This window comes from Globicephala melas, chromosome 12 (genome assembly GCF_963455315.2).
Source record: "Globicephala melas chromosome 12, mGloMel1.2, whole genome shotgun sequence".
Lineage (NCBI taxonomy): Eukaryota > Metazoa > Chordata > Mammalia > Artiodactyla > Delphinidae > Globicephala > Globicephala melas.
Genome location: NC_083325.1, coordinates 28,133,785 through 28,159,038, shown reverse-complemented (window position 1 = coordinate 28,159,038; position 25,254 = coordinate 28,133,785). Strand labels below are relative to the sequence as shown.

The 25,254-nt window shown below is 36.8% G+C and overlaps 1 protein-coding gene across 7 annotated transcripts in view; it reads right to left on the bottom strand.

Annotated features, from left to right (window-relative positions):
- The window catches only part of EXOC6B (exocyst complex component 6B), a 708,873-nt gene extending 683,975 nt beyond the window's left edge, over positions 1–24,898 (bottom strand). For all 7 annotated transcript variants that reach the window (XM_030877541.2, XM_060309973.1, XM_060309972.1 and 4 more), the window contains exon 1: positions 24,606–24,898. In XM_030877541.2, the coding sequence (XP_030733401.1) occupies positions 24,606–24,718 (113 nt within the window). In that variant the 5' untranslated portion in view covers positions 24,719–24,898. The remainder of the gene's footprint in view (positions 1–24,605) is intronic.
- Positions 24,899–25,254: the final 356 nt, after the last annotated feature.

The window sequence follows — 25,254 nt, the reverse complement described above, 5'->3', positions numbered from 1 at the left end:
TCTCCAGCAGAAGGGGGGGGAAAAAACACCATCAGTATTAAAATAAGGAAAATGTGGGAGAAATAATAAATACAGCAAAGAGGGGTTAAATATATGGACAGTGCACTTAAAATTATTGCATCTATAAATACAATTTAAAAAAAGAGTTCTCATTTACAGTTTTGCAAGAAATTTTTATATACTTAAAAATAGGGTCTACATTTGTCCATATGGTATCTTTCCCCTCTTCAAGATACTTGCCTGCCATCTGCTGGAAAACTGTCCTAATGAATGTATAAACCTACATTATATATGCTATAAATGGTATCATCGTTGATATGGCCCAGCTATGCACTATACAACCTGCACAAGTGTGCAAAGCAAACACGCTTAAGAATTAGCCTAATTTAGACCATATCTGAACCTCCACAGTGAATCAGAAATCTTTAAGAGGTCTGACCATAAAGCTGACAGAGGACAGACTGACAGGAGTCTCCCCACTACATACATAACCTATAACCTCATCTTTCCAAGTAACTAATGATAAAACTATATAGCTCTGGGGTTCCAGCCTCAAGTGGATAAAGAACAGCAGGTAGTTCTCTGACGCTTTGCTTTTCCAACAAACAGGATGATGCTGCTTAGACTATGGATTCTAGTACATAGAAAAGCAAAATTAGTTGAGAATTCTGCTGCAGATTCATATTCTTCATCTGCTTCTGAGTCTATTTAATTTTTACTTACTTTTTTTTTAATAGGTCTGGCTGCCTATTTAGTCTGTTATATCTCTAAAAACAAGAATACCACAATAGACAAAGGTCTGATACAGCCCATCCTAAGGCCACAGAGAAATGAGTGGTCTGATTGCTAGCAACTAGCTATTTTACTGACAATATACTAACTTGAATGAAATATTCTTTAAATTTTTTATATGATGAACAGAACCTAATGGTGCAAAACCATAATACCAGAAGTAAATCTGCTCAGGTATATAGCAATTTGCAGTATTGCCCCACTTTACTCCAGACCAGACAGATGAGCATTTCTTCTTCATTTAACTCTTAAAAGAGCTATTCCAGAGCCATCTCCATGTATGATTGGCCTTAGAAGACTAGCAAACTGAGGAAAACCAAAAGGATCAAGGGAGTCTTTCAAAGTCTTTCTAGCAACTTGTAATGCAATGATACTTTTACAACTCTACCTCAAGTATCTTGAGAAATTTCTCCCTGCTTCTTCGATCAACAAACTGCGGTTATTTAAAACTGACTGAGAGACTTCGCTGGCGGTCCAGTGGTTAAGCCTCCACACTCTCAAGGAAGGAGGCGCAGGTTCTATCCCTGGTTGAGGAACTAAGATCTCGCATGCCGCAGGGTGCGGCCAAAAAAATACTACTACTACTAACTGGAGGTGACATGGAATTTGTCCTCCTACTTTGTCAAAGACTGCCAGATAGCAAAATGTAAAACTTCTGACCAAGTTTACGTAATGACATAGGAAATAAAACCACAAAAAGGATACCTGGGAACTTTTTAAAGAATTAATTTATTATAAACTTCTGACTTTTTTTTAACAAGTCTGGTTAACAAGGGCAAATTCTGGGTCATGCTGTCCAAATTTGATAATGGAGACAATGACAGTTTAAATCTGGTATACCTTTGGGAGGTTGTTTTCCCAGCTTTATAAATTCTCAGAACTTTGTGTACTGAAATGAGGCCACTTCAAAGTACTGGTCACATGCCCCCATACTGTACAACTGATTTAAAATTTCAAGCTAAATAAAGCCTTAGAAAGATTTTCTTCCTCCAGAATTATCTAAGAACCACTTTGCCAATTTACCTCCTCCACACAATGGTCTTTCTGATTGGACAGTAGGGCCTGAGTCACTATTTTAAAGAACAACATTTTGATCATCCTCAGTAAAGAAAAAAAAAAAAAAGCAGTACATTACTAAATAATCCATTAGTATTATACATACTAAATAATTCATTACAATTACATGCCAGCATCCTCAATGAATGCAATGAATCATAAGAAAGAATATCAATTGCATGAGGCTTTTATGGACCCTTAAGACTCTCGGTAAAAACTTTATGAGCTCAAAAAAAAAGTAGTTAGAGTCTATTCCTAAAATTTGGCACAGGAGCTGGGAACTATAGACAAAGTCTTCTGAAACATCAGATGATAATTTTCAGTGAGATAAACAAGGACTTCTTTTATTGTTATTTAGTCTTATACCCTAAAAATTTGAAAACTCTCTTGGTTGAGCTGAATGTATGCCTTTCTTCCCCTTTCTTTCCTTCCCCATCCCCACCCCCAAAGAGAATGGAAACAAAAGCTGTATCTTATATGCTTAAACAGTTTTAGGTGTGACCTCAGAAAACTGACCTTGCTGCCTAATTATTGCCAGAAAGGATAATTTCAGACCAACTACAGGCAGTCCCTGATTCACTTAATAAATAAGTTCCTGGGAGCGTATGTATGAAGCAAATATTTGTAAATTAAAGCAATAATTTCCAGAAGTAATACAGCTGATTCTGAATGTTTATGGATGAACTGATATGATGTCTAGGATTTACTTCAAAATTAGCCAAGGTTGCCATGGGGAGAAGGGGTAGGCAGTGACAGAATTAGATGAAACAAGATTGTTATGTGTTGATAACTGTTAAGACTGTGAGAAGGTTACACAGGAATTTATTGTACTATTGTCTCAATTTTGTTTTAAATTTTCCACAGTAAATTAATTTGGAAAGAAAAAAGAATAGGGCAAGAATTGACTGTACCTATCAAAGTTTTAAATTTACAAAGCTTATACTCAACAAGCCCACATTTAAGAATCTATCCTACAGAAATACCAGTATCAATATGTAAACAGATATTTATGAGAATACAAAATTTTCTGTAAGAACAATGTGGGGAGGGAAAAGGAGACCATCTAAATGTCCATCAAGAGAGGAGTATGTAATTCCTACAACAGAATATTCTGCAGTCATTAAAAAGAACAAAAGTAGAGCCAGAAGTTTCAATTCATAAAAATACCAGACATATTTATATGTTGTTAAGTAGAAAAAAATAAATGTGTATCAAAATGTATATGGTAATTCCCAGCTAAAAAGAAAAACTATAAGACTATGTATGTATATATAAATGTATGTATATACACATGCTTATATAAGCATAGAAAAAAGTCTAGAATACTACCCATCAAACTACTAATAATGCTTTGAAGGGGTAACTTTAAAATGGGGAAGAGAGGAAAGTTTACTTATATACTTCTAAATTGTTACTTTTTTATAATAAACTTATAAAATTGTAAAATATTTAAAGGCCATTACAAGACTTCCCTGGTGGCATGGTGGTTAAGAATCCGCCTGCCAGTGCAGGGGACACAGGCTCGAGCCCTGGTCCGGGAAGATCCTACATGCTGCGGAACAACTAAGCCTGTGCATTACAATTACTGAACCTGTGCTCTAGAGCCCATGAGCTACAACTACTGAGCCCATGCACCACAACTACTGAAGCCCGCACGCTCTAGGGCCCGTGTGCCACAACTGCTGAGCCTGCGTGCTGCAACAACTGAAACCCACGTGCCTAGAGCCCATGCTCCACAACAAGAGAATCCACTGCAATGAGAAGCCCGCTCACTGCAACGAAGAGTATCCCCCGCTTGCCGCAACTAGAGAAAGCCCGCATGCACCAACAAAGACCCAATGCAGCAAAAAAAAAAAAGCCATTACAGTTTAAAAATAAAGTACCTGGAACATAAAAGTTACTCAATTAATGAGAGAAAATTTTAAAAGAATTGCCTAGGGACTGTCACACACTCACAGATATGACAAAATAATTTCACATAAAATAGAAATAATAAAGTTTAAAGGAAAACCATTTAAACCAATAAACTTTTGAAAAGTTTGTTTCAAAAATATGAAAGAAAAAGAAGAAATGCAAACACTGGGACACATATATGAATAAGACTTCTACAGGATAATCATGGATAGAGAAAACTGAGGTACACTGGATAAGAAATGACTAGCAGTGAAAAACAAGGGAAGAGGGAAAAAAGACAGAAAATATGTGGAAGGAAAATTAGGAGATAGTGAAAGAGTTCCATAAATGGGAGAGGGTCACCACATCATATGAAAACAATATTGAAAAATGAGGGATGGAGGACAGGACAGGGCAGTTAGTAGCTATGGAAAATCTTCTTTAGACTTTTCCTTCATTTTTAAAACTCTAGTGAATATCCACTATTTAACATATACTGGCTTCAGCCTAGAGGATAACAACTTGAGCCAGCATGAGTAAACTCTGGCTTCCAGAATTCTATTTCAGTGTGATGAAACAACCACATGCATTTATCTTCCTCCCTTCTGAGACCCCATTAAAGGAAAAGAACAAGAAAAGAACCTGTAGCTAACAAGATATAGCAACAAATTTCTGGAAGAAAAGCTGTCCAAAGGCAGTAAGGATGAAGCAGAATAGTACAAAAAAGAGCCTAGAGTATTTGCCAAGGGAATGAAATCCAAAAGGGAGTCTGGGTACCAGCCATAACCATGGAGAAGGTCAGGATTTAGAATGCCAAGAATAATGGAAGCACTGAAAACAAACAGATTAAATGAAAGACTTAATACAGAACAGTCAGACCCCTACACATGCACCCCATACATGGGTATTCCAGCAGCCAAACACCTGAAAAGGTATCAGGGGATTTTTCTCTGGAGAAATTATGTAGCCTGAGAATATATTTAAAACCACTGAATTGTACAATTTAAACGAGTAAATTGTATACTATGTGAACTATATCTCAATAAAGCTCTTGTGAAAAAAGAAAAAGGACTAATTTTCCTTTTCTTCCATAATGGGAAATCAATTAATACTGCCTAAAATTGAATGTAATTTTTTAATCACAAATATAGAAGCTGACTTTTTACTCTAAGTTTAAAAGATCTTTTAAAAAGGAACATTATTTGTGATGAAAATACATTTATCTGAAATTCAATAATTATATAAGTTTCATTTCAGTTTCCTTTTCAAGTAAAATTAAATGTAATACTTTTTATTAGAAATAGCATTATAGTATATCCAATTTTCATGAAAATTATTTTCTTCTTCTCATCCTTCTATTTGTATATTTGTGTGACGTGATGTTGATCTGGAATGATGATCACCTAAAGTTAATGATGGTTATTTCTCAGAAACAGATTTCTGCCAGATATGTACTTGTGTCTTCTTTATACTCTTCTGTACTGCTTGATTTTATTTTTACTAATAAGCATGCAGCATACTTATAGAAAGAAAAATAACTTGAAAATTAAAAGGCTTATAATAAGACTTCCACTTCTGGAAAGATGCAGCGACATAGTTTTTCCTATTCCTCCCAATAAGTATAACTAAAAACTCTAGACATTATATGTAAAACAAAAATTAAAAAGTCTGAAAGGTGGAAAGAAGGCAGCAAACTAACTGGCTCGGGACCTCAGGACAAAAAGAATGACACAATGGTGAGTTTCCTCTGTTTTCTTTTTGCCTCATATCCCAGACTTGGAACTGAAGAGGCTGGCAACCCAGAAACACGAACAGGTGCAAATAAAAAAAAGCCCCAACAAAAGCTTGCTCTCTCTAGTCAAAAGATGACAAAAAAGGCAGCCTAAGACAGAAAATATTTATACAATCACCCTTCCATTCAAGATAAACACCACAGTGGGCGGGAGCGGGGGGGGGGGGGGGGGGAACTGTGCCCCGCCCATACCCACATCACCACAGGCAGAAAGAAAACCTAGACTTCCACCCTCACAGGTAATAACAAAGCACCCAACACCTCAGTCAGGGTGTCAGAGAAGGCCAAGAAGCGATCTGGGACTTGCATCCCCACCAGATGTTTACAACCCACACCACGGTGTCAGCAAAGACCAAGTATGGAATCAGAACTGCTATCTCCAGCAGTAATGAGGGGCCCCTCTCAGGTGTCAACAGACACCAAGTGGACACCTACCTCTGCCAAGCAATAATGAAGCAGTAACCCACATCTCCTCCTGCCAAAGTGGTGTCAGAGAAAGCCAGCTAAAAGAATAGATTTAAATGAGAGCCAGAGTCGCATAACATAATACAAAAATGTACAGATTTCAATTAAAAATCATTCTTCATACCAAGAACCAAGAAGTTGCCAAACTAATGAAAAAAGATAATCACTAGGTGCCAAGACTGAGACAACAGAGAAGTTAGAATTATCTGATGAAGATTTTAAAGTCGTCATTATAAAAATGATTCAACAAACAATTATGAACGTGCTTGAAACAAAAAAAGAGCCTCAGCAAAGAAATTCAGGAAATGATAACCAAATGTAGAGTTCAGAACTGAAAAATACAATAACTGAAATTAAAAACTCAGTGGATGGACCCAAGAACAGAGTGGAAGGGACAGAGGAAAAACTCAAGCGAAATGAAAGACAGAACAGGAGAAATTACATTATCAGAACAACATGAGAAAATAAAGTGAAAGAAATGAACAGAGCCTCAAGGGCTGTTGGACTATAACAAAAAATCTAACCTTCATGTTACCCAAGTCCCAGGAGAGTAGAAAGAGAGTGAGGCAAGAAAGTACTTGAAGAAATAATGGCTAAAAACTTCCCAAATTTCGCAAAGGATATAAACCTACAGATTCAAAAAGATCAGCAAATCCCAAACAGGAAAAACCCAAAGAAGTCCATGCCAAGACACATCATAATTAAATTCCTGAAAACTAAAGACAGAAAAAATCTTGAAAGTAGCCAGAGGAAAATGACATCTTTCCTACAAGGAAAAAATAATTTGAATGACAGCAAATTTCTCATCAGAAACCATGGAGGCCAAAAAGAAGTAGCACAGCACTTTTCAACCAGAATCCTACACCCAGGAGAAATACCCTTTAGGAATGAAGGGGAAATCAAAACATTCTCACATAAAGGAAAACTAAGCCATTCCCATGTAAAGAAAATGTGTTGCCAGTACGCCTACTCTAAAAGAATGGCTGTAGGATGTTTTCTAAATGGAAAGGAAATGATTTTTTTTAAAAAAGGAGACAGATAGAAAAGAAAAGCTTGGAACATCAGAAAGGAAAAAAGGACACAGTAAGCAAAAATGTGGATAAATAAAGGGATATAAAGGGAGGTAAGGTTTCTTTTTTTTTACAATTAACATTTGATCTATTTATTTATTTATTTTTGGCTGTGTTGGGTCTTCGTTGCTGCACACAGGCTTTCTCTAGTTGCGGTGAGCGGGGTCTACTCTCCATTGCAGTGCACAGGCTTCTTATTGTGGTGGCTTCTCTTGTTGCGGAGCACAGGCTCTAGGCACACGAGTTTCAGTAGCTGTGGCACGCAGGCTCAGTAGTTGTGGCACACAGGCTTAGCTGCTCCACGGCATGTGGGATCTTTCTGGACCAGGGCTCGAACCCATGTCCCCTGCATTGGGAGGCGGATTCTTAACCACTGCGCCACCAGGGAAGTCCCAAGGGGAGTAAGTTTTCTATACTTCACTCAAAGTGGAAAATGATGACACTAGTAAAATGCAGGAAGTTAAATAAAAACAACACTAACGCTAGAGAAACCACCAAAAAGGGTACACTCAAAAACATTAGATGAATCAAAATGGAATTCTCTAAAAATGTTCAAGTAATTCAAAGAATTACTTTGACAAAGAAAATAGAAAAACATAAGAGAGAATAAACAGAAAACAACAAATGAAACAATAGAATTAAGACTTAGCATATCAATAATTACATTAAATGCAAATGTTCTAATTACACCAGACAGAGACTGACAACATAGATGAAAAAACACACCTGTATGATATGAGCAAGAAAGTCACTTCAAATGAATATATAATGATATAGGCAGGTTAAAAATAAAAGAATGGAAAATGATATATCATGTAAACAGTAATCAAAGGAAAACAGGGGTAACTATATTATCATCAGATAAAGTAGATTTCATAGCAAATTACCAGAGACAACATAGGTCATTATATAATGAAATACTCAATCCACTAAGAAACATAGCAATTCTAAATGTATATGTACCAAACAACAGAGCTGCTAAACATGTGAAGCAAAAGTGGACAGATCTGAAAGGAGAAATAGACAATTCCACAATTATACTTAAGAGACTTCAACACCTCTCTTTCAACAATTGAGACAGAAAGTCAGCAACGATACAGAAAAAATACAACACCATCAACCAATGGGAATCTAAGCGACATTCATAAAACACTCTACCCAACAGAATATACATACTTTTCAAGAGTCCACAGAACATATATCAAGAAAGACCATACTGTGGGCCATAACACAAACCTCAACAAATTCAAAAGAACTGAAATGATACACAGTATGCTCTCCAACCACAATGGAATCAACCTAGAAATTGATAACATGAAATATTCAAACACTTGGAAACTAAACAACACACTTCTAAATAATTCATGGGTCAAACAGGAAATCTAAAGGGAAATCCAAAAATACACTGAACTGAATGAATATGAAAATACAACATATCAAAACTTATAGGACACAGGTAAATCAGTGCTGGGAGAGATATTTATAGCACTAGAGATATTTTACAGCATTATAAATATAGAGATATGTAGCATTAGAGATATTTTATAGCATTAGAAAAGAGAAAAAAACCTCAAATCAATCTTTGAAGCCCCCATACACCTCAAGAAACTACAGAGCAAAAACAAACAGTAGGAAGGAAATAATAAATATGAGGGTAGAATTCAGTATAATAGAAAACAGAAAGACAATACATAAAATCAATGAAAAGTCTGATTCTTTGAAAATACCGATAAAATTGACAGATATCTAACAAATTATCAAGATAAGGAATGAAAGCACAGACATCACTACACACCCTGTAGCCATCAAAAGGATAATAGGGCTTCCCTGGTGGTGCAGTGGTTGAGAGTCCGCCTGCCGATGCAGGGGACACGGGTTCGTGCCCCGGTCCGGGAGGATCCCACATGCCGCGGAGCGGCTGGGCCCGTGAGCCATGGCCGCTGAGCCTGCGCTCAGAAACGGGAGAGGCCACAGCAGTGAGAGGCCTGCGTACCGCAAAAAAAAAAAAAAAAAGGATAATAAAAGAGAACTATAAACTCTTTTGACATAAATTTGACAACTTAGATGAAATAAACCAATTCTTCAAAAATCACAAATTATCACAATTCACCCACTAGAAAATAGTAATTTATATAGCCCCAGAACTATGAAGGAAACTGAATTTGTAAGATCTCCCAAAAAATAAATCTCCAGGCCTAGATGGTTTAATTGGAGAATTCTACATAATGTTTAAAGCAGAATTAATCTAATTATGAATTAATTCTAAAGTCTCTTCTTGAAAATAGAAGAGGGAAAAAAATAGAAGAGGGAGGAAACACCTTCCAATTCATTTTTCTGAAGCAACCCTAACGTCAAAACCAAACAAAGACAGCAAATAAATAAATAAAACTACAAAACAATATCCCTCATAAAAATAAACACAAAAATCCCTAAGAAAATATGGGCAAGGAGAATTCAAGGTATGAAAAGAAATATACACAATGACTAAGTTAGCTTTATTCCAGGAAGGCAGGCTCATTCAATATTCAAAATCAATCAATGTAATCCACACGACTAAAGAAGAAAAATCACATGATCATATCAATCAATGCACTAAAAGCACTGGACAAAATTCAACACTTTTTCATGATAAAAACTCTCAGAAAATAGGAATATAAGGAAACTTCCTCAACTTGATAAACAGCATTTGCAAAAATTCTATAACTTAACACTATACTTAATGGGGGAAAGACTGAATGCTTTCTCTGGGACTCGGAACAAGGTAAAGATGTCCACATTTTCCAGTCTTATTCAACATAGTCCTGAAAGTTCTAGCCAGTGAAACAAAGTTAAAGAAAAGGCATACAGATTGGAAAAGAAAAACTAAAACTGTCGCTATTGCACATGACACTATTATCAACATAGAAAACTCCAAGGAATCTACAAAAAAGTCCTAGACTAATAAAGAAAGTTACAAAGATACAAGATAGACATCCAAAAATTAATTGTATTTCTACATATTAGCAATGAACATAATGACACCAAAATTTAAAATACAGTACCGTTTACAATCACTTTTTAAAAAAGAAATACTGAGGTGTAAATCTAACAAAATATGGACTGAGTTTGTATGCAAAAAACTGCACAGTGCTGATAAAAAGAGATCAAAAGGGAGCTAAACAAATTGATAAACATACCATATTTGTGACTGGAAGACTCATGAAGTAAAGAAGTCAATTCTCCACAAATTGATATACAGGTTTAATACAACTCCTATCAAAATCTCAGCAAGATACTTTTGTAGATATAAACAAAATTATTCTAAAATTTATATGGAAAGGCAAAGGAACTAAATGAGCTAAAACTATTTTGATAAAGAAGATTAAAGTGCAAGGAATCAGTCTACCCATTATCAAGACTTATTCTATATAGTTACAGTAATCAAGACTGTGATACTGGCAGAGGGATAGACATATAGATCAACAGAAAAGAGAGACCCCAGAACAGACCAACACAAATAAGCCCAAGTGGCTTTTGGCGAAGGTGCAAAAGCAGTTCATTAGAGGAAAAACAGCCTTTTCAATAAATGGTGGTAGAACAATTGGATATCCATAGGCCAAAAAAAAAGGAGGGAGAAATTTTGAAGTCTCATTGCTTATACAAAAATTACAAAAATCATTTCAAAATGAATCACAGGGGCTTCCCTGGTGGCTCAGTGGTTAAGAATCCACCTGCCAATGCACGGCACATGGGTTCGAGCCCTGGTCCGGGAAGATCCCACATGCCACGGAGCAACTAAGCCCATGTGCCACAACGACCAAGCCTGCGCTCTAGAGCCCGTGAGCCACAACTACCGAGCCTGCGTGCTGCAATTATTGAAGCCTGCGTGCCTAGAGCCTGTGCTCCGCAACAAAGGAAGCCACCGCAATGAGAAGCCCGCGCACCGCAACGAAGAGTAGCCCCCTCTCGCCACAACTAGAGAAAGCCCGCTCGCAGCAACGAAAACCCAACGCAGCCAAAAATAAAATAAATTAAATAAATGAATTTTTTTAAAAAAATGAATCACAGACTTTTCATTTTTGTAAAACTATAAACTTTTAGGATAAAAAAAATCACCAGGGAAAATCCTCAAGATCTAGGGCTAGGCAGAGTTCTTAGAATTGACGCCAAAAACATGTTCCATACAAAGAAAAATTGGTAACTTGGACTTCCTCAAAATAAAAAACTTCTGATCTGTAACAGACCTCTGTTAAGAGGGTGAAAAGACAAGCCACAGAGTGGGAGAAAATGTCTACAAGCCACACATCCAATAAAGGACTAGTATCTAGAAATATAAAGAATTTTCAAAATTCAACAGTTAAAAAAATCCAATTAGAAACTGGGCAAAACACATGAAGAAGCAATTCAACAAAGAAGATATACATATGCCAAGTAAGTACATGAAAAGATATTCAGCATCATTAGCAGTTAGAAAAATACAAACCACAATAAGTTAAAAAAGTTAAAACCACAATAAGATACTACTACACCTGTATCAGAATGGCTAAAATAAAAAATAGTGATACCAAATGCTAGCAAGGATCTGGAAAAACAAACCCACCTACATTGCTGGTGGGAACGTAAAATGGTACCACCACTTCAGAAAACAAGTTTAGTAGTTCTTCAAAAAGTTAAACATAGAGTTACCATATGACCCAGCAATTCCATCACTAGCTATATACCCTAGAGAAGTGAAAATGTTTGTTCACACAAAAACCTTTACAGAAGTATTTATAGCAGTTTCATTTTAATAGCCAAAATCCGGAAATAAGCCAGATGTCCTTTAATGGGTGAATGATTAAAAAACTGTGGTACAGCTATACCATGGAATACCATTCTGCAATAAAAAGGAACAAACTATTGATACACCACAATTTGGATGAAGCTCCAGGAAATTACATTGAGTGAAGCCAATTCCAAAATGTTACATACTGTATGATTCCATTTATATAACATTCTTGAGATGGTAAAATTATAGAAATGGAGAACAGTTTAGTGGTTTTCAGGGGCTAAAGAGCAGATAGGGACAGAAGGAAAATAGTTGTAGTTGTAAGAGGGCAACATGAGGGATGCTTGTGATGATGAAAATATTCTGTACTTTGACTGTCACAATGGCAATATCTTAGTCCTGATATATTGTACTACAGTTTCTCATGATGCTACTAGTGGAGGAAACTGTGTAAAGGGTACAGGGGATCTCTGTATAATTTCTTACAAGTGAACTTCCAATTACTTCAAAATGCAAAGTTTCATTTTAAAAAAATCAAATAATAAATGTATAGAGTCAGATCCATATTTACCATTTAAAAATGCTTCCAATAGCCTATTTTTCTATTTCCAGAGCTCTTCTCATTTCATTTTCCTCTTTCTTTTGCTATTCCAATGCCAAAAGATCTTTGTTGTACACTTTTCCCTTACAAATGTCAAGTAATTCTTTTACCTCATCAAAAACAAAATGTTTGGCTAGCTCCCTTATTTCTTTCCTTTTTTTTTTTTAATGTGTTATACAAACATGTCTTTCCTAACATCAAACTCCATACCAAAAATGTTTCATAACATGGATTCAGTCAAGCTCAATGTCTGCTGTTTTTATTCATTCATATTTCTTGGTAAGATCACATTTCATATCAATACCCTTAAAATGTTATTGTTTATTGGCACCAGAGCTTCCCTAGAAAGTGAAAGTTAGTCGCACTGCAATGATTCTTGCTTGCTTAGATGTTTCACAGAAAGCAGAAGGGAGATACAAAAAGCAAGCACAAATATGAGGAAAGAAACAAAGCCACAATTTTTAAAGGAAAAAAACATAAAGAAACACTTTTTAAATATAGAGATATTGAGAACAATAAAAGCAAAGGTTCTGACATGCAACAAGACGTTAGTGCTCCACTATACAAAATCACAATGCCAAAAGATACACTTTCGTCCCAGTTTGTCATGTTCCAAGTATATAAAAACACAATCAAAATTCAAAGCCTGTGTTACTCCACAGCTTTTTAATCAAAAACAAATATGCAAAAGAGCCTTATTTTAATCCAAATCATCATTTTTGGCAAATGGCCTTGTCACTTATCTAATATACAACAGAACATTTGTCCAGCTTCCTAAACACTGGAAACATCTAAATACCCAAAAAATGACAGAATTGTTCTTTTAAAAAGTTTGCTATTGTCATTGTTTTTGCTTTTGCTTTTATCAAATCACAGTAGTACCTGAAAGTAAATTCACTACAGTGCAAGATACATGTCAATCTGATGATCTCCAAGACTGTGAATGGGAGGCATGTATTTTAACAGAGTCCTAGTCCATATGTATCATCACAAATCACATTAAGGTAACCTAGTTGGTTGCAATGTGATAATTCTTGCTCACTTAGATGTTTAACCGGGCGATGCATGTTTTAAAGTTTTTTTATGCAAATATATATTACACGCTTAAATTTTATTTTATCAATCTCTGTGCTCTTGAGACTTATACATCTCAATTTTTTTTTAATTATACATCCAGAACAGGGTAGGTTCCAGACATTCCAGGTAAATAACCTCCTTAATAAGGCATACATTTTCCAGGAAGTATACTCTAAATTACACAGACAAAACATCTATGGTTACTTTATTTGTTGGCAGTTTTTTAAATGGCCAAGGTGGGTTGGTCTTTAACATCAAATTTAAGACTGTTAGGAATAAAATTTTGGTGGCTTTAACGGCATTTCTTTCTTTCTAGAACACAACCCAAATAACTTCTAAAGAACCTTGGCCCTATCCTTAAGTACTCTCTCTCACTCTACTTCTTTTGAAGGAATAGAGTGGCTTATCCAGGTTCTTCAACTTTCATAAAAAAATAATATTCCAACCCACAGCTGGTTTACTTTTAAAGCACATACAGGTCTTACTTAACCTAGAACACATGCAAGTGATACATTCACAAAGAAAGGCAAAAAAATATAATCTTGAACTCACGGATACTTGTCAGTTATCAAAAACTTTGACTACTAAAAGCAGTATTTATGAAGACTTAACGTACATGCAAGACATACACTCTTCTAGACTAGAAATTATGAAGACTGGTCACATGCATTTTACTAAGGAAAGGGTGTATAGCATTCAAAAGATTCTCAAAGTGATCAATAATCCAAAAAAGGGGGTAAGCGGGATAATGCACCATCAACTTCCACTGTAGGTATTATAAAATCTATGCCTTGATTAAGCCAAGACAAGCAGACAACTGCATTCCCTTGACTCCCTGCAGAACTGCTTTTACTAAATTGTGCTTTGGTTATGCCATATGCTTTCACTAAAGGACAATATAAGAAACAGCCTGTCACATATTGCTGCATTTACTATATGGCTATTAAAGTTACATTATACAGGGCCTTCTTTGTGAGGACATATGGGAGAAACAGTTCTCAGAACCAAGAATAGCTGTGCTTCTCCAAAGTAACTACTTTTTAAGTTTACACCATAACTCAAACAACAAAGCATATCTCGTTTTTGCACTAGCTGCCGGAAAGCCTAGAGCCAAACTGATGGCCTACCTTAACAAACATAATCTTTTAACAGCTCTCACTCTTGACTTCATATTCTCTTTCCTACCTTTGTTTTCCCTCCCCCCAATTTGCTCACCACCTTTGATGTATCTATTACAATATCTTTTTAAATCATGTAGATTTTTGGAAACCATCTAATTCCTTTCTACAAGGCAAGGGGAAAATCAGAGAAAAAGAGAGAGAAAGAGAAAACAGTCAATTGTCAACCAGAATAAGAGGGGAAGGAGACTGAGAATAACCCCAAAACAGAGTTAAGACAAAATTAATCACCCTTCAAAAAAATCAGTCAAAATGTGAAGGAAATATTAATGTTACCCGCAATTTGAAAGAAAACATTTAACATTCCAAGGACATCGAGGAACGTAAAATATAACATAAATATAACTTACAGATACACATCACAAACTGCTTTCTAAAATAGCCAAAATAATAAAATATTTCATTATCACTATCTCTTAACTGACCTCTCCTTACCTCAAATATTCAAACAAAGTCCATGTAACATCAGCTAGTCAGCAAACTGTCTTGTTTTCTAAATACTCCAGCAGATACTACTACACTGCAAAAAAAGGCTTTACTCTTTTTTCCCACAGCCATAGCAGACATCTCTAAGAAATAAGCTATTAATCACATCAGGTTTAAGCTCAGCTTTATTTTTAACTCAGTTTTTACTAACTCCTCCCCCCTCATTATTTTTGCTATCTCCCCCAAGCAAATATTAAATGTCATAGTTGCTCAGCATCTCAACCCAGATTAACATGTTTCATAGAGAAGCTACTCACTAATTTTATTTCTTCAAGTTGTTTTCAGCTGGAAGCTTGATTTTGTATGTGAGTAAATAAATTACTACATCATTAGCGAATACTAAAATCTATCAAATCCAACGATGTAAAGAATCAAAATATCTTTATTTTCCTCAATGACCTAATCAATATTCATACATATCATATTCCAAACTAAAGCTACGTCATAAAAGTCCTCTAAAATTCTAAACTGCTTCCAAAACCATACTAAATAATTGTCCTTATCAATAATTTTTTGCAACTAATTCATATACTAATTAGGTAAATGCTGGAAATTATGTAAACATGTGAATACATACCAGAACATTTTAACGTAAAGAATTTATTAAAATGTTGACATCCTCTGATTTGCTAAGAACTGTATTTGTATGTGAAGCAGCATTATCTAATAATGTTACTGCATTCCCCCAAAAAATCTTCTGATTTCAAATTATCATAGCCTCTTGGTATAAGATTTTTTTTAATTCTTTTAAAATGTCTGTTTATTCATGTTCCTTTATAACTAAAACAACAGAAAGGCAGGTTTGAAACTTTCATTCCATAAAAAACAATAGTTTCTTTGTTTTAGTAATCACAACCCATTTTAGTTTGTACACTCCTGATGCATTTAAGCAAAGCATAATTATCAAAGGTTCTTTACTGGTGCTCCCACATCAAAGAGAAAAATACCAACCCTATAGAAAAATAATCAAAGGACACGGACAGACAGTACACACACACACACACAGTCTTTACACATATGAAGAGATGTTCAGCCTCACTCATACAGTACAAATAAAAACGCTGAAATACCATTTGTCATTATCATATTAGCAAAAACTCAAAAGTCTAAAACACACTTTGCTGAAAATGCTATGGAGAAATGAGCAATCTCATAGACGGCTAGAAGAAGAACAAAATGGTACAACCCCTGTAGAAAGTAATACCTACCAAAGTACAGGTACACTCATTATTTTACCCAGCAATCCCACTTCTGGGAATCGATCCTACAGATACAGTAGGAAATGTACAATAAGAAATTACAGACATTCAAGATTATTCACTGCTGCATTATTTTGTCCAACAAAAGACTGGACATAAGCCAAGTATACAGAAATAGGGAACTGGCTGAATAAACCATAGTATATTTACACTATGTAGCTGTAAAAAAGAATAAGGGAAATCTCTGCATACTGATATGGACAGATCTCCAAAATATATTGATGAAATAATATAAAACACTAAGCTACAGAACTGCATATACAGTACACTGCTTCTTTTGTAAAAGGGGAGGAGAAAATAAAATCATATATGCCTATATTTGCATTAAAAATACAATGGAAGAATAAACAACAAACTAATAAAATGAGGAATAGAGGGAATGGGAAAAATACTAGATTTATGGTTCATATCATTTTCTTTCCACTTTTTAAATATTTCAAACCCATACAAATAAAGATAATTTACCCATTCATATTTTATTTTCAGAATTATACTAGGTAAAATTTCCAGATGAGTTTCACCAGCACTATATATTTGATCTAATGATAACTAATAAATTCTTCAAATTCAACATAGGAATGATTGCCAAATGCTACTCTCCCATTTAATTTCCCTCTGTGACTACTAATTTTTCTATGGCTTGAATCTAACTGATCAGATAACACACCAGAATAACCTTCCACTGGAAGAGCTTCAATGAAAATTTTTGTTTATTTAGCTCGAATAAAATCAGACTTGGAGCCCAATGCTGATTGAACCAAACCAGCACTGTCTTATCAGCTACAAGAGGGCTTTTTCAGTTTTTCATTTTTCAATTTGCTTGACAAGTCAATGAAGTTATTAAAATAAAACCTAACTTTTCTTTATTAAACCACAAAAAATTCATTATCCTATTCCATATTGTAATTGAAACTTATTTAACACTGTCCACCCCCTTTTTCCCAAATGTACAAAAATTTTAACTTATTACCAAATGTTAAGCTTTATTTATACAATGTGTACTTAGATCATAACATTTTAGTCACTAAAGTTATCATACTTATATTTGAAAAATTTTAACAATACTGCAAAAATATTTAAGATTCACAGGCATTAGAGGCCAATTATTTTAGATTACGCTTTTGTTGAAGAGAAAGAGGAACTCTAAAATCATACGTAATTCCAAAAAATAAACACTTCCAACACGCCGAGGTTTTCAAGATTTTCAGCAGTTTTATTTTTTCCTCAAAAGCCTAGTCATATTTTTTAAGACAGTTAATCTACAAATCATTTAATTAACCCCCAAATAATTAACAGTTCATGGTACAATTATTTTATTCTTCTATTCATTCAACAAATATTTATTGAGTACCAACTGTATGCCAGGCACTCTTTCAGGTTTCCAGGATACAGCAGCAAACAAAAGAAACAAAATTCCTCCCCTCCTGGAATACACATTCTAATGAAGGAGACAATTAAAAATTATATCCGTCAGGCAATAGTAAGTGCCACGAAGAAAAATAAAATTCCTCCCCCTTTATTCCCTATTCTAATAAATGGCACCACCATTCACCCATTTACTTAGGCCAAGAGCCTTGGAATCATGCTTGATTCCTCTGTTTCTTTAACCCCTATAACTAATCCAATATTTTGGCTCTGCTTTCAAAACATATTCTAAATCCAACTACTTCTCATCATCTCCTCCCCAACATCTTACTGCATGCTACAACCATCTCTTAGTTCTTATTACTGCAAATATCCCTTGACTGGTTTTCCTGTTTCTTCTCTTACTCCAATCTTCACCCAGCAGCCAGAATGTTCTTTGTTTAACTTAAGTTACAGCATGTCACTTTCCTGCTCAAAACTCTCTTGTACCTTGCCATAACACTTAGAAATAAAATCAGTCTCTTTCTTTGTGTACACTATCTGGACTCTCACTAATTTCCTACCATCACCTCCCATTATGCTTCTCCTGAGTCTTCACACTGTGCCTGCTGTCTGGAAGGTACTTCCCCCAGAGAGCCATATGGCTTGCTCCTTCACTCTTTTCAAACCTTTGCCAGAATAACTTTTTCTAATCACCTAATCAAAACTAATACCCCATCATATGTAACACTAACAACTAAATAACACTATTATTTTATGTATCTATGTGTTTGTTTATTCTGTGAGTGCTCTGCTAGAATGTAAGGTCCAAAAGGGCAGGGACATGTCTATTTTGTTCCCTGTTGTACCCCAGAGCCTGGAAGAGTACCTGGCACATAGAAGTTGTTCCATAAATATTTGTAGAATGAATGCATAAATTAATTCATGAATGAAGCCACCAAAATAATATAGATATATAATATATAACAATGTATAAAACTGTATATAATATGTTAACTGAAAAAGCAAGACACAACATGATAATATTCTTCTAATGTAATAAATATGGAAAAAGCTTAAAAGAAATATACAAATATAAGATTGTGACAGGGTGGTAGGATTAAGTTTTTTGTTGTCTGTTTCTTCTTTTTACAAGTCATTACCTTACATTTATAAATTAAAATATAAAAATTTTATTTTTAGAAGGGAGCTACTACTAAAAAATAAGCAATTAGCAATGGGAGATCATTTCTTTCCCCTCACTGATTGTCAAGGACGGAGTATATCAGTCACCTGAACTGCCTTTATAAAATTGTTTCCCATCTCCTCCTCCATTCTCCAGTCTATATCAAAGTAACCACTTCCAGGGTCTGATTATTGATGAATATTATATCCCTCAGCTGTATGAGTGGAAGGGAAAAAAAAAAGTCAAGAACCACTCCAAACACTAAGTTTTGTAATTAACATAACTCCAAAAACAGAAATACCTAAGTCCACATAGCAAACTCAAGGGTAAAAGGCAGATGATTCACATTATCGGAGTTACTACTACATAGCAGGTACAGTGAAGAATGCTTTATCTTCTTTTTTTTTTTTTTTTGATACCGTTCCTGCAATGTAGGTGGTATAATCCCCATTTTAAAGATGAGAAAAATTTGCCTACTAGGGTGGTAAATTGCTTATAAAAACAAGTAATTAATTGTTTAAAGAGGTCCATGCGGTGACCAATAATGAGACAGTGTCATAAACCAAGGATTATGATTAACTGGTTTCTGTACAACTTAGGTAACAGGGGAGGGCAGAGGATGGAAAACAAAGCCATGTGGCCAAAGGCACAGAAGTAGTAATGCGGAAGCCAGTTCCCCATATTTAATTATCAAATGACACTGAGCTAAACAGCTTTTGAAAATATTTCCCATATTTCTTTTCTGTAAGAGGCAGCTTTACACACAATTAAATAAGCAAGAGAGAAGATTGTTACTGCACCAAGAATACAGCTTTTTAACAACAAAATACATAAAGCAAAGGTCTAAAAGGAAATGCACCAAAACAACAGCAGCAGTGTTATAGGAGTGTAAGTAATTCTTAATATAGCTTCCAAAATTTTTTAAATGTTGATATAATAGCTTTTTTAATGTTTCAACAATGAAAAAGATCAAATAGATAAGATTCTATCATTAATACACCTTACGTTAATCTTAAAGCTGAGCAGTATAACACAAAACCATTCCATGAGGTAAGACAAGAATCAGTCCCTAAAGTAAAGTGCTTTACCAAGATCAAATATAGCAATCACATCATTCTTATAACACAAGAACCTCAGAAATGGAAGGCAGCAACTAAGCTAAAAAAGAGAAAACCTTTACCTGAAAACATTAGAGCAAACTTCTTCCCAGGTGAGAGCACTCAACAAGGGAGGTCAAGCTGAACAGCAAAGTCAAACAAACACAATGACAGGGTCTTGAAGGTTACATTTCTGCTACAAATAAGGAATATAAATTTAATGGCAAAAAGACCAAGATTAATCAACCAGAAACATATCTGGGTTAGAAAAATGGCAATCAACAAATGATGCTAGAACTGCATATCAACATGTAAAAGAATGAAAATGAACACCCTTCCTTACACTATAGGCAAAAATTAACTCAAAATGGATCACAGACCTTAATGTAAAGATAAAATTATACAACTCAGGAAAAAAACAAGAGGAAATCTTCATAATCTTGGGTAAAGCAAAAGCTTCCTAGATACAACACCAAAAGCACAAGCAAAAAAATAAAAACTAGATATACTGGACTTACATCAAAATTTAACTTTTGTGCAACAAGAAAAATGAAAAAACAAACCAAAAGAATGGAAGAAAGTATTTGCAAATCCTATTCCTGGTAAGAGACTTATATCCAGAATATATAAAGAACTCTTACAACTCAATAATAAAAAGACAACCCAAGTAAAAACTGAGCAAAGGATCTCAATAGACATTGCTCCAAAAAAGATAAATAAATAATAAGCACATGGGCTTCCCTGGTGACGCAGTGGTTGAGAGTCCGCCTGCCGGTGCAGGGGACACAGGTCCGTGCCCCGGTCCGGGAGGATCCCACGTGCCGCGGAGCGGCTGGGCCCGTGAGCCATGGCTGCTGGGCCTGCGCGTCCGGAGCCTGTGCTCCGCAACGGGACAGGCCACAACAGTGAGAGGCCGCATACCACAAAAATAATAATAATAAGCACATGAAAACATTAACCATTAGGGAAATGCAAATCAAAACGACAGTGAGACGCAACTTCGTATCCACTAGGATGGCTAAAATAAAAAAGATACTAACAAGTGCTGACAAGGATATGAAGAAACTGGAACACTTACACATTGCTGGCAGGAATGCAAAATGGTACAGACATTTTGTTAAACAGTTCGGCAGTTCCTCAAAATGCTGTATGATTCCATTTATACAAAGTGAACAGAATAGGCAAACCCATAAAGACAGAAAGTAGTGACTACCTTGGGAAGGGGGACAGAATGAAGAGTGAGTGCTAATGGGTATGGGGTTTCTTTTGGGGGTGATGAAAATGTTCTAAAATTAGACTGTGGTGACTGTTACACAACTCTGTGAATACACTAAAAAACACTGAATTGTATAGTTTAAATGGGTGAACTGTACGGGATATGAATTATATCCCAATAAAGCTACTGTTTTAAAGGCAATGTATTTCACTGTTAAATTTAAAAGTCTTTTAAAATCTTAAATAGCAATTAAAACTGAATGTTAATTGCTAGCACCCAGAGAGCAAAGTTAGGAAATGGCTTATTCTGAATAACTGATGTGAAAGAAGACTAGAGATATGTAAACGTGATTTGAAAAATGAAACTATGAAGCTATTGTTCATGAGTGATTTGTGATCACTATTTTAGTATTAGCACTACAAGGCAAGAATCAATATTATTTTAAAAACAAGACATGCCCTAACATCTTATGGGCCTCTTTCCTCATCTGCAAAATCAGGACTTGTAGTTAACAAAATAATTTTTGAGATGAAGACAGAGAAGAAAGAGATGGCTGCTTTCCCAAAAGAATTTGCTAGGCAACAGCCTCTATATGCATGGATAAGCTTGGGACTTTCAGAATTACAGTAAGTAAGGAAAGGCACTCCTTATGATACATGGGAATCAACTAACATTGCATTTACTGTTCAAGCTTAAATAAGGTTAGTTATATAATGAAAAAGTCAAGCCACTGTGGCTCCTCAAACAAAAAGGGATAAAACTGGAAGAATAATTTGGTACCACAAATTATTATTATCTAGTTCCTCTTCACTTACAAAACCTTTCTCAGGAACAGCTAAGAACCCGGTGCCTTAAAAATGCTACCTCAGAAGAAACAGGAAAGACTATGAAGAGGGATAGAGTTTGAGATTTACAGTTAAGAGTAAAGTTAGGGAAGAGAGCCTACTGCCTTTATCAAACCTGTTTAATAACTGTGATGGAAAACCAGGAGATAATGATTATGGAAGTGCACCCAGGGTAAAGCATGAGATGTGAAACATCAAGTCTGTGCATGCTGCTGCCTCTGAATGGAATAAGAAAGAAAGATGAGATCGTCCCCTGTGAATATGGGAAGAACAAGCTAGACTAAAGACAGAGACAGTGTATATTACTTATATTATAGGATGTTCTAGTAATTGAATCTTGGGTCTGATAGTAAGATTTAGGGTTATCCACCAAAGACCAGACGAGGCCAAAAATGAAAAGCCCCTAATAATGATAAAAGGGAGTCAAGAAAAGCAACTAAAAGTAGTAGGATAGTGCAGCGGTTTTCAAAACTTTTTTTTTTTACCATGTCCCCTTAGGACAAAAGATCCCTAATCCATATACCCCAACAAAACCTGACTTTCCAGTGAAAAAAGAACTCTGTGATAACAATGAGGCAAATCTGCGGGAGAATGGGTAACATATTTTAAACATAATATGTATACTCTTCAGACAAGATAATGGAAAATTACAGGCCAAAATTCAGTTGAACAAATATGCACTACTATTCAGTGGAGAGCTAACATAACAAATCACAACTAAATTGATAACACTAAATTAAGTCATTTATCCTATAAACCAAGAACGACAGCAATTAAAAACCGCAACCAACTCAAGACAACATTAATGGTGTTCTGATGAAGAATCCTTCCTCAAAACTCTGGTAATCCCAACTGTTCCAGCAGGAGCTTTGCTTGGCTGCCAACTATATAGCTCAGCAGCCAAATTTCTTAGTAGAACACTGAAACAGCATCCTCAGTAACTCTAATAACATTTTGTTTCATGAAAACCAAATATTAATAACCATTAATAATGTACATAGAATATCAGTAAGTAGTCCTTAGTTTTTATAAAAGTAAAGATAATGAAATGAGGGTCATTCACCCCTAAGAACTCAAGAAAATGTAAAAAGAGAGGAGCATGACAGTCATGATCATAATGCAGTAAGAGACAAAAAGCAAACTACTAAGGATGGTCATGTCCCATGTCCAGGGATGGCACTGGTAAAACTGTGCTAACAATATGCCCTGGAGAAGGAAGCTGTGCGGGTGGAAATGAGGAGTCTAGTCTCCAGCCTGCCCCTCCTTCAAACACTTTCATGAGGCAACTCTCCCCATGAAAAAACAAAGTAGTGAGTAATAACTTTTTTGAGGGGAGGAACAGCGACCCAAGACTGTACAAGGTGGGTAAGATAATTCTCTCTGTTGGCTGCATGGAGACCAGAAGGTGCCACAGGAAGGACGAAGATAAGTTAGTTCTAGGGCACTAATAAACTGAGGGGAAAGAAAAAGGTAGTTTGAAATTGCGCTTGGTGAGTAATTAACATAAAGTACTGGTAGATGGTGATCCCCAACTGAGGCAGAAAAACAGAGATTAAGAATGCAGACTCTGGATCCAGAATGCGTGAGCAGGAATCACGACTCTCCTAATTTATTTTCTCTGTGACCTTGGGCAAGTCACTTAACCTCTCTGTGCTTCATCTGTAAAAGGAGGGCAATAATAGTACCTTCCTAATAGGGCTGTTGTGCAGTTTGAATAAGTTATACTTGTAAATCGCTTAATAAATGTCTTGCACTTTACATAGTAAGTGGTACCTAAGTTTTGTTAAATAAGTTGAGGTGGGTGGCGGCTTGTTTTGACAACTCCAAATAAAATGGGGGTGTGTGGGCAAAGTAATGGTCACAGGGAACGGAGGGGTGATAACGTCTCTTCGGTGAGGAGTACCAGGAGGCTGCACACTTTGGGAGGTCGTCCTCCTGACAGGGCTCAGCGAGCACCCGCTCACAGGAGACGCTGAAGGAAACTTCCCTCCTTCCAGGCCTAGGATTTTCAAGAACTCGAATCTGAGAAGTGGTTGTGATTCTGAGGCAAGAGTTTAATTTCCGAGCAAGAGACGGTGGGGTGAATTCTGTTTTGCCTGAAGAGCAGGTCTTGGGTCTAGGGCAGGACGGGGTTTGAGTCGGAGACAGAAGGGTGATGTCCTCAGTGGGAAAGCTCTGCTAAAAGCCACCACCTGCCGGGCGCGCTCCCGCTGCCCGCGCCGGTCTAGCCTCTGAGGGAGAACGACGGCTGCCCCAGCCCCAAGGGAGGCAGGAGCCTACAGAGTAACGGGGCTGCCGGCGCCGACGGTCGTGAAGGGACCCCCCGGCGAGACTGCGGAGGGGGACCCGCCTCACCGAGGGTGGAGGTCGCTCGCCTGGCTCTCCGAAGGGAGGGGCCGGCGCTGGCCCTGAGGGTGGCCGGCCCGGCGCACAGCCCGGAGGAAGCCTGCCCCCGGATCCCGCCCGTGCCCGCCCATCTGTGACCCCGGTACCCAGGGTACCTGAGCGTGGGCCCGATGCAGGCCGTGTCGGTGCTCTCGATCTCTCGGAGGATCCGCTCGTGCTCCGCCGCTGTCTCCAGGCTCTCCGCCTCCGCCATCTTACCCCGCTCCATAGACTGGGGGTGCCCGGCAGCGCGTGCCCTCCTTCAGCTCGGCTCACCTTTCGCTCGCTCGCGCTCTCTCTCTCTCTCCCTCTCTCCCTCTCTCTCGCTCGCTCTCTCTCTCTCTCTCCCTCCTCTCTCTCACCCCAGTCTCCAGAGCCTCCTGAGCCTCCTGCTACCCGCAGGACGACCCCTCCCTCACATGCGGCACGCCCCCTAACGCCCCCGCGTCCGCAGACGTTCCGCGCAATGCCCGCTGGGATTGTAGTTCTCTGGGAGATGGGGTTCCACACGTTATTCATTGAATCGGCAAACGTGTTAAAAGCTCCGCTCTAAGGCAGGAACAGTTAAGGACTTCATATGCAACGGAGATTAAGTCCGGCAATGGCACTAAACCTACAAATTCTTAAGACCCATGCCTCAAAGTGCAAAAGCCTCTATAGGCACGAATATTAAGAAAGGACGAACTAGGTTTCTGCGGACAGCGATCTTACAAGTTAACAGGGAGGAAAAGCTCAAAACTAAGAAACCCGAAACTAAGAGATAAG